This window comes from Fringilla coelebs, assembly GCF_963513975.1.
Source record: "Fringilla coelebs genome assembly, chromosome: 3".
Classification (NCBI taxonomy): domain Eukaryota; kingdom Metazoa; phylum Chordata; class Aves; order Passeriformes; family Fringillidae; genus Fringilla; species Fringilla coelebs.
This window is the reverse complement of record NC_140030.1, coordinates 56791518-56809567: the sequence shown is the minus strand read 5'-3', so window position 1 is coordinate 56809567 and position 18050 is coordinate 56791518. Positions and strand designations below refer to the sequence as shown.

General features: G+C 38.5%; 1 protein-coding gene across 8 annotated transcripts in view; it reads right to left on the bottom strand.

The window, feature by feature from the left end:
* EYA4 (EYA transcriptional coactivator and phosphatase 4) overlaps positions 1–18050 on the bottom strand; it is a gene marked incomplete at both ends in the record, with an annotated part of 121131 nt that overhangs the window by 8792 nt on the left and 94289 nt on the right. For all 8 annotated transcript variants that reach the window (XM_084202682.1, XM_084202681.1, XM_084202684.1 and 5 more), the window contains 3 exons: positions 4662–4751; positions 12716–12799; positions 14109–14245. In XM_084202682.1, the coding sequence (XP_084058808.1) occupies positions 4662–4751; positions 12716–12799; positions 14109–14245 (311 nt within the window). The remainder of the gene's footprint in view (positions 1–4661; positions 4752–12715; positions 12800–14108; positions 14246–18050) is intronic.

Sequence of the window (18050 nt, the reverse complement as noted above, 5' to 3'; positions counted from 1 at the left end):
TATTTTAAAGAAGCTATTTTTGGATGTAAATAGCAGATGAAGAGAGAAAGTAAAGGGAATGTGGCAGCTGAAATAAAAGATTAATTTCTTTATATTTATTCATTATTTACACTCCAGAAAAAAATGGAACTATGCTTCACCCAGTGTAGGATAGGAACTCAAAAATCAGACAAAAAACCCTACTGGGAAAAATTCTGACTCTCTATTTTGCAACATCTGGGCAATATCTGGCTTCCTAATCACCTTCACAGATTTCCCTGGAACTCATAGAAGTTTTAAGTTTAAAAGTTTAAAAGTCTTGTGGATATGAAGGTATACTAATTAAATGGAAGGCACACAAAAGCCTTGATGGATAAGGAGTGTCTGCTGCTGTCTGGGTTTTGTTAAGCTTTTCAGCTGCATTGTTCCAGCCTTGAAAATTCTAGGTAACTGTTCTGCTGATAATTTCATTATTAAGTTAAATATGAGTGGGCGGCAAAAGCTCAGGTGTTTAATTTTTTTTGTCTCACAGTTGGCTAATTGTGATTCTGTGACTGACTCCAGAAACAGGATGAGGGGACCATGCAGTTTTCTGATTACTCAGCCCCTTGTCCCTGCAAGAAGGTTGTTAATATAGGAGTTAACATATATGTTATACAGGAGATCAAACCCAACAGCACTCCCCAACTTCCTTCTTTTCCCCTTTCCTCTTCTCCTCTGGATCTATGGGTCACCTCCTCTTCTACATGATGGCAATACACATTGTCTGACCAGCAAATAAGCTCATGTGCCCATCACTTGTTTGTTTGGTTTTTTTACTTTGTTTTCTTGTTTACTTATCTACTTCAACCAAAATGTTCACCTTTTACAAATTCACTTACATGGTGTGGAAAAGTCTTGCTATAAAAAAAGAAAAAGCAGATAGCTAGCTTGAGCAGATTTGAGATAGTTCTCTACTTTTCTCAAAAGAAATGGAAACTGGTGGCACAACACTACATCTGAGTTTGCTTTTAGATGACACCAAAGAGTTATGGAAAAGAAAGCAAGCTCTCTGTCAACTTAAATATTAAGGTAAAATACTTTTCACATCAGCTACAGTACTGGTTAAGCTCAAGTCAAAGTGGCTGTCAGTGCAACGTCCAAACTAAGAAACATAAAAATACATTTCCTATTAGAGCAAATACAGGAAAGGAATCTAAGTAAGGAATCTGGCTTTTATTTGAAGCAATACTAATTAAAATTATATCTGAATGCTGTCAATTCTTTGCAGCAATTTTTAGAGCCTGAAAATATGAGAGTAAAGAATCAAGACATCATCCATAAAACTTATCATCTTGGACCAGACAATAATTTCATTATCCAGTAAAAACACTGACTTACCAAACACTGAACAGAAAACTGCACGATGCTTTCTTAGGCTATACTGAAAACCCTTTTTAATATATATGCTTCAGTTTCTGTTAAAACTAGTCTTACCTGCCTCCCAAATTCTGAGACTTACCTAAATCTTATTTTTAATTTCTCATTTCTATTTCTAGTGAGAAAAAAAAAGGACAAAATCTACTTTGAAATATGATAGGATAATGATAAAAATTGAAATATAATTCAGTTTGTTTGAAATGAATACTCTTTCTTTTCATTGACCTGAGAGTGGAGTGGAATAATGGAGTTGGAAGATTCATGTCTGAATTACTCCCTGCAATTTGCAGAAATTGTTTTTTTGGTGTAATAGGCCTTACCAACATTTCTAAATGCTGTCTTAGAATTAATACTGAGATATTTATTTATTCCTCACCTGATTGAAAAGAGAATGCCTTAGTTTGCCCATTATTATAAATCAGAGTCCAAGTGTTGTTTAGGCACATGAACTTTCTGGAACTCCTATTTTCATGGCAAAACACCAACTGCCCTCCCAAGTGATACTTCTCAAGGTAGCTAAAATTTATACCCTGAGAATGTGGTAGCTGGAGAACAGCTAGCCTGAAATAAAAGTGCATTTTGGCTGATTAGAACATGGGTTACTGGGTCGGTAGGGAATGTCTCAGCAGATTGGAATTTCTGCATCAGCAGTCACTGCAGTGACATGGATTTGCATAGAGGAAGGAAAACTTTATTTTTGTATGTGATAACTTCAATAACTTGGTTATTATTCCTAGAACCTGCTATGCAATGTTTGTAACTAAGAAAGACAGGGAAAAAAAGTTTAGAGATGTAGTGGCTGGAGTAAATATTACAGGTACACAGGTTCAGTAGTACTTCTCAGTTGTCATGTCCAGAGCCACAAGGTTTACTGTGGGCTGAAGATGAAAGCAAGACAGAGGGTGTGGAACCAGAGGGCTCACCCCTGAAAAAATGACATGATGAATGGATAAGCAATCTATCTGCCTAGCAAATTAAGAAAGGCCTGTCTCATTTCCTCCAGTGAGAACTGATGGTCTCGTGTCTTGGTGGCCATGATCATCAGCAGCTCAGCAACTCATTTCTGCTCCCCAGGGGAGGACAGAGAGAGGAAGACAGAGAAAGAAAGATGGGGAGAGGAGGGGAGATGAGGGAGAGAACCCAAGTCAGACTCTGGGAATTCTTAGAATTTATTGCACATTCATCATGCAGATGCACTTTAATATTCAGCAATGGCCATGTGCTCTGCAAACAGATTTAAACAGACAGGTTTTTCCATCAGCATATTAAAGGATGCCTCTACATACTTGTGCACTTTATCCCTTTTGCTAAGAAGATAGAAAATTCCTGGTCTTCTCACACACACACACCGAAATGCATGCATACAGCTCAATTCAGCACATGCACTTTGGAATTTTGGTAATTTTGTAAGAGAGTTGCTTTTGAGACCAAGATGAATTCTGGGCTATAAAGTACTAAATTTCTTCTAGAAATTGAGATTATTAAAAAATATATATATAAGTTGCTTTTAATCAAATCAAACTGATTGATTTGTGAGACTCTCTAAGACAGCTCCCAAGTAGTATATCTTTTATTTCTCTAAAGCTGGGAACTGTTCAAGCTCTGGAATGAGCTGGCATATGAGTTTTTGGACAGGGGTATTAAAACCATCCTATGAAGATTAGCCAAAATGTAATGATCCACCTATGACAGCTGAACTTGTGATCTACAGACAAAATAAATAATGAGAGAAAGGAATGAAGTTTCAATGGCCATAAGCAAGAATAAAGATGTAAGGAAAGAGGGCAAAGCTCCATTTTGCTGAACTCTTCCACTTGAACTCAGCACAACATTGAAGAACAGATTCTACAGAATGGCTTAAATTTCATTCATACCACATAAACTCCGAACATGCAGGGGCAAAGATCTGCTCAAAAGAAACTTAAGAGATGTTTTGAAAAATTTTGGAATCTCTCCCTGGTACAGGGCACCAGAAGGAGACATTCACTGACTGCACTTGCATTGTGAAATGATGCCTCTCTAGAACTGCAATAAAGCACACACTGAGAAAGGCATGTCCAGGGCTTTACTTTCTTTGGTTTCTGCTGCTGCAAGGAAGAAGTGCAGTTCAGGTGTGGGGTGAAGTAGATTCCAATTTCTGGACTTAAAAAGAGCTAAGAATAAGTGAGATCTGCAAGAGATGATGAAGAAAACCACAAACTTCTGCTTTTATTACTACCTTCTTGATGAAGGAACAAAAGACAAAATCAACATCCCAGTGGATGGAAGAATTTCACTTATCGTTATTTTGTCTATTCAGTCACCAGAGACCGTTCTCTAGGATTCGAAACAAAACCTCAAAGTCTTCCAGCTCCCATTCATAGCAAGTATCTGTCCATGGAAGGAGGTCTGGGATCTACTCTCAGTAAGAAAACAACTGTTTTAGACCACCAGAAGGTCTGAAAAACCCCTGGGTTAATTTGAAAACTATTTTTCACCCTGTGTCTTAACAAACATGGTTGTAGGCAGTCACTGTCTATGTTAACAGACCTGGGCTCTTAAGAGCAAAATAAAAAGCCTGTGAAGCTCAGCTACAAGCCTGCTCCCCAGACCACTGCCCCAGTGAGAGTCCATCCATGTCCTTCTTACAGGTGAGCTGCCCACAGAGGGCACTTCCTAGGAAGAGTTCTCTCCCTTTTCTGACCAATTGCCAAATTATATTCCCTGGCTATATTGTGACAATCCATTGATTGCCTGGTTACCTTGGGAAGAGAAATCACTGATCAGAACATCTATCACGGTCCCAGCTATCTGATGCTGCATTCTTTGAGGTAAATGAAGAATATTCTACATTTGAACAAGTAACCCAGGCCTGTAGCCAAAAGGCTGCTCAGGTATGTCAAGAGAAGAACAGTCTCTTCTGGTCAGATGAGGGCACCCACTGAAAGCAAATGAATATGGAGAACTTCAAGAGAAGAATATGAGGTGTGTATGTCACCATCCTGGAGATGACAGCAGATGACAGCTTTACACACATGGAAACCAAAAAAGATAGACAAAGAAAGGATTGGGTAGTTTGCAGATTCTCTCTCTCCCTGAGTTTCACAGAAGGACTCTGGTGCCACCAGAAGTCAGTGCCACCCAGATAACCTCTCTCTGGTTAGAGCATGACAAACCCAAAAACTACACAGGCAGAAATGTCACACACAATAAACACTAATGTACAACAAAGCCACTAAGTTAAAAATCAGGAATACCGGTGCTAGCATTCCTTTGATTCTTACCTCTAAATCATTAAAAAATAAATGTGTGTCAGCAAGATTAAAAATCATTTCTTCCATTCGTAGTCCAAGGGTCACTGCCATGGGCGGATCCTTAAAAAACAAAAAACCAAGGTTAGCTAATTACATACCTCTAAGTTATATTAGAATTACTTTAAAAAATGATGTATATAAAGTGTTTTGAAAAATTAACACTGGAAGAAATTTCCCTGAAATCCTTTGAGTATTAAACTATTTTAATATAATGCTGTAATAAGACACTGCTGAACCTCTGTTTGTGAGAAAATTCAGAGAGATGTGGATGTTGAAAAATCAAATTTTTTAAAGCCGAGCAATTTGCAACCTGGCTGACCTGACAGGAATAAATCTGGTGGCCATAAACATATACAGAAATATAAACAAGTATAAAGAAGACTGGAAATAGGGACAGCACTTTTCATAAAAGATGTATGTAGGAACATGTATTCCTGTGAAGAGCATATATAAGTTTGCTGTTTGCTACAGGTCCCTTCATTGCTGATGAAACATGGGAATCCTGTCCATGGATAAGATTAATTCAAAATGTTGCATTTGTCTGTAGGTTGTCTTTCACACTCTCAAATTGCTCTGCCTCAGCAAGATGCCACCAATCTCCTGATCAGCAATAACACTGTCTGAGAGCATTAAGCATACAGCTAAGGCAAGGTAATGAATTCAAATTTTCTAGGTTTGGTAGGAGACAGGTAAAGCAGATTTGTGTTACCTTACAGTTGGTTTGGAGTAATAGTCCCTGGTGCTTTCCTGGCACCTAATAATTAGTTTGATTGTTGCCTTAATCATCTGCCTGAGTTTGTGGGGTTCTGTTAACTTTTTTATTCTTAAGACAACTGCAATGGACTTTTAAAACATATGTGGTCCTCTTCTCATCAAAATATGAAAAAATATTTCAACATTTAAACTTTGACTGACACAAGCAAGTTTTCAGAAATCTCTTCTTAAATACCTTGAGTCTAAATATTTACCAGCATGTAGCAACAAAACCTGACAAAACCTCAAATGATCATTTGTTAGCATTAGGATGAAAGGCTTCCAAACCAGGATCCGACACTCACTACTCCAGGGCTTTGCAATGACGGAATAAAAGATGGCTTCTGCATTCAAGCACTTAATAACTAATGGTAAAATCTGAGACACTGACATACTCTGGCTCATGAAAAAGGCATACTTGAAGGGGAGAATAGTGTTCAAGAAATTGTAATGATCCCAAGTTACACCAAATTCTCTGGCAGTGAAAGGAAATGGGTTTATGTAGACCCTTGAACTGATCTAGAGTACTTATCAGAAGCAAAAAACAAACACAGGAACAGAATTTTATCCATTCTGTCTTCTGTAGTAATGTTAACTGGATTTGAAAGTTACGTGGCTGAAGGCAGCACCAAGTGCAAAGGTCAGATTTCCAAGAGGAAGATTAAGGAACACCATTAACAGATTAGCAAAACTCATGTTAGGCACTGACAACACAAATCACCAAAATACCCAGAACTCACGAGATTCCTCATCAAGCCATAATGCTTTTATCAAAATGTCATCTCATATAAACATGTATTTGTCTCTTTCATTTGCATTTCTTTTCTGTTCATTGTAAACTATAAATATTTTCTCTTTAGATACAATGTAACAGAGAGTATTTCCAACACACTTTTTTACCTCGATCCCATGAACACTAAAGCATGCGCATAATTTTATGCACAGGTGGTAACTCATTATTATTTATATAAGTTATTCACTGGAGTGCTTCCAAAACTGGAATCTCAGACATCTCAGACTCTTTTTTACCCCTTCCTGGGTAGAAGCAGACTTGAATGCAGAAATTTCCTATAACGTTTTCCATTATAATTAGATTTGTTTTTACAGAAACTACCAACTATGTATGACAATTTCCTGCCTGGCCTAGTATAGTTGAAAAATATAAATGTGACAAAGCTCTTATGATTTCCTTATTAATAGCACTTTTGTAACCAGTTATGCCTGACTATTACTATTAAAATTATATTTCCTACATTCCTGTTTTGACAAAGGCATGAGAAGGCTACTGCTAGGTATGGTATGTGAAATAAAATAAAGCAAAGCAAAGGGAATTCATTTCAGCTTAGCATAAAATCACTCTGGGATCTCCTTGTACAACTTCTGCTAGGGAGAATTGCTGGAATTGAATTCTCAAGATATGAACAATTCTTCCCTTAATAAATTGGCCAAAATTTTGGCCTGCAATTCTTAAACAAGAATAAAAAAATTATGTTCCATCTAGCTCTTGCCATGTTAAGTTCTTTCCTTCACATAAAAGAACAGACAAGAAAGCAAATTTTTAAGGGTCTTGTGGCCTTATAGTGTTTGCACAATATGGAGGAACATGCCAATCATCATTTTACAGTCTTTCAGCCTGAAGCAGAAGTTACAGACTGATTCAAGTGGCACAAAGGACTGAGTGTTGAAAAGAAAGCAAGAAACTTGCAGTTGAAACAGAACTTAGCACAGCAAATTGAAAAACTTAGTAAGAGGCAGACTGAACTTCTGTCCTTCTGTCAAAATTATATTTTGTGCTACTCTGCACAAGCACACACAAAAGAGGAAAAAAGGATCAAATAAAAAAAATCTGGAAGTTTTCCCCAGATAATTCACAGAACAAAGAACAACTCTTTGGCCTGCAGAGGTATGATGTTAGCCAGATATCATTAGTGTGCAGAAGAATCAAGACCAGCTACAACACTTCTGTACACCTAAATACAAATTACTTTAGTTATGTTAAGATGAAGGCACTAAACTGGAGCCAGACTGTCTGTCTGTGGACTTCTGCACCAGACTGGTCCATCCATTGGAATGCCTCCTGGGAGACTAGATAAAGATATCCTGTGAGGACCAATACTTAAATGTTTTGATCAAGTGGAGAGTAACTAGAATAAAGCCCCCAAAGCCCAGTGTCCATTAGTGGAAGAGATGTATTTAATACTATCTTGGAATGTCAGGTTTCAGGACATGTTCAAAATAATTTCATTTCTTGGGAAAAAAGCTGCAAACACCAAAGTGACTTTAATAAAACCTTGGAAAACAAAGAGATAAATAGACTGCCAGGTAGATTCATTGTGACAGGAATTTGCATGCATAAAGCCTTAAAAATAAGCAAGAAAACAAACAAAATTTTAAGAAGTTATTTTCAATGGGTGGCTGTCCTGCACAGACTTAAAACAAGACTGACCTCAGGTAAAAGTGGAAATGCTGACGTTAAGTACCAACATTTTAGCTCAAAGAGACTTCTCTATATTACGTAGGAATCTTAGATCTAAGTTCAGCCCTCACTCTCTCATAGGGGACACTTGTCCCAGGAGAAATTCATGTGGGTGGTGATGGAGGAAGAGAACACATCTCTTCTTGGTAACCATAGCTGGTAGCTGATGAAGGAAAACTCACGTACTCCATAGGGAGTTTCTGTTCCATGCTCTCTAGAAGGCAGTAGGAAAATCAACTCAGAGGTCTCAGACAAGGAGGGAGTGAATGGAGAGGATAACTGGAGGTGATGAGAGATACACTATTAATACAGGGGGACAAGAGAATATTTATGGTGAATTTGGGAATGCCATCATGGGTGTTAATGGTTACAAAGCTTTTTTGTTTAATGAGCAGGCAAGCAGACAGTGAGCAGTAAAAAGCTTCTGAGCCCTTTCCAGAGAGGTGCACAAGGTTAATGAGGCTTCCCTGACAACTTTCTGTCATTTGCAAAGTTACAAAAAAATGGCCAAATATGATCATCAAGTGTGGATTTGGTTTTGATTTTTGCACTTGGAAATCACATTCTCCATCTTCTAAGTTCACAAAGGAATTTTATTCTTCTTCTAAACAGTTGCACTTTGAGTCACAGCATTAATCTGGGAATCCTTGCCCTCTGGATTGACCTGGGAGAAATGAATAAAATATAAATGCTTGGAGCTAGAAAAACTCCAGCTTAATAATCCTTCAACCAGCAAGAATAACTGGAATGCAATGGAACAAAGAATATACACTGTTCAGAGGGAATAAGAATGTACCTCATAAACTTTTAAGAGATGATGACATCTCCTAACAGATGTCCTGTCACATCAACAAATGCTCACTTAAGAGCTCAGCATTGTAGAAAACCTTATCTGTCAGCTGGTGCTCAGCTGCAAAAACCATCATCATCCACACAAGTCCTAACGTAACAGCTCCAATGCCAATGTTCACAATTTGCTACTGCAGTAAGTAATTAAAAATAGAAGTGTACTGGTTTCATGAAGTACAATGCAGATGAGCAAATGAGTGGAAAAGTGAGAGGTGATCTTACTGCTGGAAGGCAGCACAGCTTTCCTGAAACCTAACACAGTGTAGTTTTTATTCTCTTTCTATGTTAGCCCAGTAGAATAACCAATATAACAAAAGCCAGAGAGAAACAGCCACAGGCAGAAAACAGCAAGGCATGGAATATTCTCCTGGGAAAGCTTTATATTTTAAATGCTTTATATTTTAAGTGATACACTGGCCAAATTCTGGCCAAATCTCTCCCAGTTCAGTTGGGTTTAAAGCTGTACTTTACTGGCACTCAGATATGCAGCAGAAATTTGCCCCATTCTTAAATGAGATGCTTACAGCTACATCCTTCAGCAAATCACTAATTCTGTTTCAGCATGGTTATTATAAAGTTTTGACATCAAATAATATCCTAGAAAATTTTGACATCATTCCATGCAAAGTGCTGAAAAAGTATATACCAAGGAAAGTGTCCATTCTCAGCTTCATAAATCCTTAGTCATAAGTCAGAAATCTGCTGTTCTCCTGACAAATACACAATCATAAACTTGCCTACTGGATCCAGACCTTCCAAATAATCTCTGCCAATGAAAGCTCTCCTTGCCTAAGGAGATGCTGGTTTGAATTTCCTTTTTCTCTTCCACTGCAGCACTTGTTAAACTGTAGAAATCTTTTGGAGTGTTTATTTGCAGATACAACTGCAGCTCTCAAGTGCTCCTGCACTCACATGTGGATCCCTATGCCAGGCCATAATATGCTGCACCTCCTCTCACTGCATTCCTGTGCAGCCTGAACTGCAGCAAAACAGAGAGATTAAAAGACTAATTCCTGATCTTTTTTCACCTGGCACCCAAAAAACCAGGAATAAGCTGATGAAAACAAGGAATGAATCTTTTTATGTCAATGAGTACATGAGAAAGAACGGAAGGGGAATACCCTTGCTTGTTTGTATATCCCCACTAGCTCTAAACTCAACATCTCACTCCTTCTGAAGCATGAAGTAAGAACACTTGGTATAAGAAGTTGCCTTCCCTAAAAGCAACATTTGCTTTAACCACATGCTATTCTCATGTAAAAAATTAAAAATGGGAGAAGGGGAAACTTCTGCTTCTCCTGCAAGGTTTTTTTTTGGTGTAGTTTCTCTTTATTTGTGAGCACCTTGATTATTTTCTACAAAATGGGCTCATGAAATATATGTGGAAGAACATGGTATTCACAGCTGAGCATCTGTGTGACATTAGATGCCTTTACTTTTTAAAATCAGACAGCAAATCATCACAGTTAAATAATTTACTATCTTTATTCTTTTACACTACCCTGTTTCTTTTTTCATTGTTAGGCAACAATTTTATGCCACCTTTCCAAGACAAACAGTTCTCTCAAAAATTTTGAAAGACCTGTGTGGTAACAAGACTTCCGCTGACAACCTCACAATTCCTGGAGCATTTACTCTCATAGCAACCCAATTCTCATAACAATCCAATCTTCAGTCTGGATTGAGACCTTGTATACAGATGGAAATCATATGCAGAAAAGATAAGGACCACATGTGCTAAAAATGTCATGTACCAGAGCATAGTGAAGTCTATCTGTGGGATCTTTCACTTCTCCCATTTCTAACCTCTTAGGCACTTAGGCTGAGACACATCCCACCTTAAATTTAGGCAACACTACAATGACATGCAAAAGCTAAAGCCTACCCATTATAAGCTCTTCCTGTATTCCCTTTCCTACTGCTCTAGCTTCCTTGCAGTCAACAATATTTATATTTGACTTGCACTGGTAATAACTCATCACACAAGTTCTATGTGAATATGGCAGTGGCAGTCACTACAGCAAGGAAAAGGTCTACTACTTTTATTTTACAGGGTCTGGAAATGACCTACTTCTGCAGATGTCACCTATCAGTATCAGAAAAAAAAAAAGAGTGAGAGAGAAAAAAGAAAAAGAGGATTTTACTAAAGAATTCTGTAATTCTGCACCCTTTGCTTCATTGCCATCCATGACATTTGACATTTGTTTACTGATGCTGATCTCAGCAGTAAAACTACATTAATTTCACTAACCCTTGTGACATTTTTGGTTTATATAAGACTTCATCTGCTGTCAGTACTACTATCTGTTAATATGCCATTACTAACTTACCAAGAGAAATTACATTTTTGTTACTGTTTCCAAGACAGTTTTCAAAGTTGTCCACAGATGTTTTGTGAGCTACAAAATGTGCTCTGATTTTCAAAACTATGTGTTACACTTGATTACAGAAGCATCCAAAGGGCACAATCCAAAAAGACTGAAAGGAATAATTTTATCACTGTGACAATTCAAGTCCTGTGGTAGTCTGTGGGCTATTCTCAGAGTGATACAAAAGTTCATGTTCAGCTAGGTTTCTCTCTTGTTTTGATAACTATTAGTTGGAAATGGTTCTGACAAGGTCACTGTTGTTATAATGTCTGAAAAACAGCAGAAGAGGATTTTTTGACAGAGTACTGAAAAGTGCACAGACCTGGCACTGGGAAGCTGCAAAGCAAGGAAGGCTGATTTTTACAAGACATGAGTACCTATTCCTATCTTAGCATTCCAGAAATTCAGATTTTGCACTTGGTCTGTGGCTTTTCCTGGTAACTTTCTTTTTTAGTAACCACAAAAGGTTGATTGCAGGGAAGACTGGCCCCTCTCTGGTTATAATGCACAGGTTCTAGCTTTGGACATTTCTAACCCACTGGTAGGGGAGGGGGTTGTGAAAAGCATTTCTGTAGGTATTGTTTCTCACATCCTTTTCTCAAGCATCTGATTCTGGCTGGAATAAAGACGCTGAAAACACGCTAAACGAGCCCCTTATCTGAGACAGCATGGACATGGTTATGTTCTTAAAAAGAAGTACCTTTGCATTAATTTCACTTGAACAGCACAGCAAAAACAATATATGTACATACTGACATCCCCTTCGTCCATTTTCCTCCTTCCACATATTTGTTTTGATCTTTTGTTTTTTCCAGGCCCTTAGCTCTACCTTTCCCATTAGTCTGCTCCTGTTGCTACACACCAGACCCTTCTCACCTTGTCCAAGCAGCCATTCCCTGGACTCCCAGCACCAGCTCTGGTGCTCCTGCAGTCTGCCACTGCCTCTCTTTGCCTCACTCACTCTTCTCCCTGCTCTCCCACTCACTGCTCTGTGACATGAACTCCTTTTGGACTCATTGGAGGGGAGAGGATGCTTTAAACTACTTGGGAGAGGGTGTCACTCCCCAATATTACTCACTCCAGAACCAGCCAGGGGAACCAAAAATTCAGTGAAAAAGGTGGGGAGTCAAAGAACAACGTCTGCAGCTGGAATTGAAATAAGTCAGACTCTTACTCATCTTCATAAATTTCCTGGTAAATTCACCCACCAGCCCAGTTTATTCTTTCTTCCTCTACTGTTCCAGATACTGTCAGTTTTTTCCATTTATGCACTTCATTTATTATCTCCCTGCAATGTCTCTTCCAACACATGTCAGGAACCTCATCCTTGTTCCTCTATAAATCCTCCTCTTATTTGCAGCATCTGCTTCAGCCCTGCCTCGTGTATTGTACTTAGGGTCTGTGTCTCATTCCTCTCCTAGGCTTCTTCACATTTACCCTCATAAAATGGGGTTTACTGTGCACTTTACCTCTAGCTTCACCTGTAAGAGCCATAAAGAACACAGAGGTGAAAAACACGTACGTAGTCAGGCCAGATAGCTGCAGTGAATTGACACAAAATTCAACAGCTCACATACCTTGCCATACTTCTGTGCATAGGATCCTGTAAGCAGCGAATGAAAAACTATGATTGTTTCATCCAAATCCCAAACAAATACACGCTGAAAGCAGAATAGAGGAAAATATTATTGAACAAATAACATCACAGTCCCACCACCACACCACCCAGGGAGGCAAAAAGTCAACTGAGTCTAGAAGTTGAACCAAGTACTTATTAACTGAGCAGGCTTTCTCTGAAAATCAGCAATAACAGTGTATCATGCATGGTAAAAAGTCAAAAGGCAGTAACTTTTTAACTCTTCAACTATTTATTATTTGCTGTCTAAAAGCCTTTTCACAAAAGCTCTGTAATATGGATTTCAGAAATGTCATTGGGGGTCAAACATAATTGTTGAGGATAAACAGTACTTTCAGATATTTCTCTGCAAGTCCTATTGATTCAAGATTCTTCTTATTTCTACTGTGTAACTAAAATCTTCAGTAAAAGCGTTATATGCCACTGCCACATAGAATTTAAATAATCCTGTAGGATAAACCAGATTATTTTAACTATTTCATTCATTCAATTTCACTTGTTTTGATTCTCATTGGTAAAAATGTTAAATAAAAAAACCCTGAAATGTAAGTTTGCTGTAAAGATTAAATACTTTGAAGAGCAAAAAAAAGTAAGTAAGTTTCTGTACAAAAGCAATGGTATTTGATCCTAGCCCTGCAGCCCACCCTGCTACCCCTGGAGAGACCCGGTGGTCAGCCAAGTCCTAGGAGAAATTTTGTCTTGTGCTCTATCCAGGGCTGGTCAGTGAAGGCAGGGCAGGGCTGCTGGCTCACCGTGCTGCTCTGGTGGCAGCAGGGGACACACAGCCCTGGCAGGCAGCACAGCACGTCCCTGGTGCCACAGCTGGAGCATCACACACACACACACAGGCACCCTGCTTCCTCCTGCTGCTCCTGCCACTGCAAGGCACAGCCATAACTTCACTGAGGTAAGCTGCCTCACTGAGATCCCCTGATAGAACTTACAAACACAAGCACAAACCGGTGCCTAAATATTTAAAAGGCTATAGCCAGGTGATCTTGCATATTTACATTGCATCCATAAATACCAGTAATTAAGCTGAGAGATGCATTTGAGAGTTCCTGTTTCAAAGACTAAAAGCAAATGTGGCACTTTTGAGTACAGGCTTGTGGCTCTGTTGCACAAGAAACTGACAGATGTAATGCAGAACAGTAAAGTCTCACTGTACATGCAGATTAAAGCAGCTACCAGTCTCTGTTACATTCAGTTAGTAAGACTGAGTCCACAATGTCTTCTAAAATGCTTTAAGCTATTTTCACAGCTGCAGTGTTCAGAATTTACACTTCATCAGAAGAAACCTCCACATTAACATTCATCAATTACCACAGACATACCTCCAAGTCACTGTCCGGAGGGGGTGATGGATTATTCTTCCGCCCTCTACCCCGAGACTTTGACCCAGAACTCCTACATGTTCTCTCATCAAGATCTTTGATTGGCGTGGAGGGGCTCTGCACTGTGTCAAACTCCCCTGTAGAGGCAACCATTCATGCCAAAATTAGCGCTGGATTTTTGAATAATCAACTTTTTTCCTCAAAGTTCAACATGTCTGTATGCCAATGACGAGAGACATGTAAAAATGTTGTACAAAAAGAATGATAATGTGGCTTCTCTTAGGTAGATGGGATCAGCAGATACCACACACACTTTTGGCTTTACCAACGAAACACTGTAAACCTTAGCTGAATAAGACAAAAATTAAAATGACACATATACATGTGCATATACACAAAGACACATGAGCCCAGGCGAAATATCAATATATCCAAGACAGGGGTATTTTAGAAGTCATACTAATGGTTTCTCAAAACATGAAGTGCTTTTTAATTAAAGTAGGTGATTTCCCAGGTTTTCAGTTCAGCTAGATTTATTTCCAAGTCCTGCTTTACTTTTACCAGAACACACTTTGGCACTAATCCATGATCCAGAACAGCCAGGCAGCCTCCAGTTTCATGTCCTCCTCCCATGTCACCTGCTCTTTAGTAAAGTTCATTTTTTTCCTTCACCATACCTCAGCCCATAAATTGTCAGAGGGAAGTCATAATATTAAATGCAATATTCCAGTTAGTACCTGAAAGAGCATGAAGTTGTACTTGCTGTGTTCTGATTGTCTGTCTCTAAGTATGAGGCAGTGTGGGCTGTCAAAGAGATGTGCTGGAAGGGCCTCTGACCTGGTATGGCATAGCTCATCTTAACCACAAGCCCAAGCCCATCCTTGACTTATCCATTTAGTGAAGCTTAGCATCTTCAGCTTTCAAAACTTCTAGCAATAAATGCAGTTTGGCTAGGTTCCAGAGTGCTAAATGACAAAAAAACTTCCTTCTTAATTTATCCTATTAATAATGATTTGATTTTTCTCCAGAAAAGGGGGAAAGGGTACAGCTTTGATCTGACATCTAGTACAGATTTTGATTCAAGAGCGTCCTTGAGCTGTCTGTAATTGAGCATTCCTGGGCCACGGATAATATTTGTTAAAAGTGCTCATGATGGCAAATATGCAGAATAAATTAATACTTGGTATTAATATTGGTATTATAAACATTTCCCAAAAATCAATGATGCATCTGTTTTTGAGTTGGAACCTGATTTTTTTTTTTTTTTCATTTTTACTAAAGAGCATCAGCGGGTGCCCAGCAGGTGAAGCAGACTGATTTTTCTTCTCTCTTTTGAACTTGCAGGACCACATCTGGAAAAATGTGCAGTTTTGGGTCCCCAGGTAGAAGAGAGATATTGTCAAACTGGAGTTAGTCCAAGTGAGGGTCACCACGACAGGTAAGGGGGCTGAGCATTAGTAAAAGAGGCTAAATGACTTTTCATAGAGATATGCAGAGAAAGGACAGGACACACAGGCAGAAATCCCTAAAGAAGGGGGAGAGTAGACAGTTCTTGTTGACTACTCATTTCTATTCCCAGCATGGTGTTGATGTCAGCAAGGTCACAGCAGGCAGTGAAGCAATCAATAAGGATCACATTATCTTGGCTCTTCCCCATAAGCACAGTAAAATGTACTTGGGTAATTACAAATGTACAGGAAGCATCCAAATCAGAATCCCTGTGCAGCAAAAACCTACAATGGCTCCAGAATAAATTCTGAGTGTGCAAGAGCTCTGTGCAAAAATAGTTTCATATATTTTTCTGATTGAGTGGAAAAAATGTACAAAATCAAACCCCCAGAAAGAAAAAGCAAAAACTAAGAAAGTGAAGATGAATGTTTACATTCTTACCACAAAAGTCTTCTTATTTATAACACTTCAACACATTACAACAAAATCAAGACTCATTTCTACAGTATTTCTACATCTGTTCTTAATGACTGTGTTTATTCTAATCTACCAAAAATAAAATATAAAAAAAACTCCTCTTCTAAGTCTTCTCTGAAATTACCCAACAACTGAAGTAAATAAATCCAATTTTCATTTAGCATTAGCCATTACCAGTTGCTCTAGGGTTCTGCTTGAGACAATGCTATACAGGATTGCATAATTATCTATTAATCAGTACCGTAACTAATCGCTGTTCCTTGTAAAATCTAGATATTTAAAGCCAACTTTATTTCATTACACTAATCTCTAAATCAGAATGAGCAGCTGTCTCTTGCTTGAATGCAAGGTATGCATCTATTTTAGAACTGCAGAAGTCAGTGGTCCTTGTTTTTTTAAACAACTGTAGGCTTAATTGCTTGATTTGCTTTTTACCTACAGCAGTCTAAAGGAGAAACTGCACTTTTCTTATCCTCCGTTTGCTTTAGAAATGAGGTCAATGCTGACAAAATGAAAACTTATTAAAAATTCAGCCCTGTAACATAAAAGAATGTGAGAAATTCTACTACCAAAGAGTATTGAAAACATTAGCATCAGGAAGAGCTCCTACTGCAGCTTATAACAGACATAAATTTTTATTACAATGCTTGAAATTTTTTAGCTTTCTCAGTATTCAACACATGCCTAATAAATATACCTGATAGCCTCTTCCCACTGGACTGTGAGCAGTGCCAGTGATCCAAGAGAACAGGAGGGAAACGTTAAAACCAGAATACTGAATGACCTCTTTATCACAGATGTTCTTACACATCCAATACACCTGTCCAATATGAAGCTCTTTGTGCTGTGGAGACCTTGCAGCAGCTCCCATTAGAGGACAGGGAATTACAGCACCAGGTTACAAAGGGAATGACACACTACAAATGGAGGTGGTCCTTCATATCTAGGACATTGTTTCCCACCTCTAGTTCAATGATGTGAACATCCTCTCCTCCTTGTTAAAACATGGTTCTATGGCTTAAGAAGGAAAAAAAGAGTTTGTGCAGTCTGAATATAAACCTCATGCTGTCTCCCAGAGAAGCTGCAAAGGGTGACTTCATTGTGGGTACCAAATTAATCTTTGCTGCATCCCAGTAATGGAATGGGAGCTAATATATGTGGTGATTTGCCTCCCCTAACCCTGGATATATGATAGCAAGGTGCCTTCACAAGAAGCTTTTATCCAGGCCCATACTCTCTGTTAGAGTTTTATTTGCCCCAGATTAAATGTATTCGTGTATTCACCAAATATACTCAAGAGTACTTATCTCCTGAGACCTCACCTCCCAGTCCATCTGAGCTATCCCTATTTGAGATGAAGTGCCCTAGGAGACACCTATTTATCTCACAAATACCCTCTGGTAAGGAGTGCATTTTGAAAAATCTTAAGGTAAGGCAGGCTGAATGCAAGCTTGGAAGAGAAGTCCCTGGTTTAAGGAGCTGAGCATTACACAAATGGAACGGATGAATTTCTGATCCCCTTCATACTTTCCTTATGGCTTGACTTTTGTTACATATCCTTACCATACAGAGCAGCCAGAAGACAGCTCCAACATTACAGGTCTGCTTTTTTTTTTTTTCCTGACTTGTAGTGTGTTATTGCTTGTCATGAATAGCAGAAAGAGTAAAGTCTATTTCAATTTTAGTCTCATTTTCTTTACACAGTCAATAAATAAAATTGCAGCTGGTATTAACTCTTGATTTGATGGGGATTTATTATGCAAATGAGAAATCCTGTATGTGCAGATAGTACTAGAGGCTTTGATTAGATATTTGAATTAACAGCTAGTAGAGATGCCAGAAGAATTAAGTGCCTTGCTGTGTTTAGTCTCAGGTTTTTGTTGGAGTAAGTCTTAAGGACTTGTTTGACAGCAAGTGGACAAAGTGAGTGCTAAAGAATTGCAGTATGATCTATGATATCTGAAATTATCTCCTAGACACTGCCCCTCACCAATGGAAATTTATTTTTACTGTGAC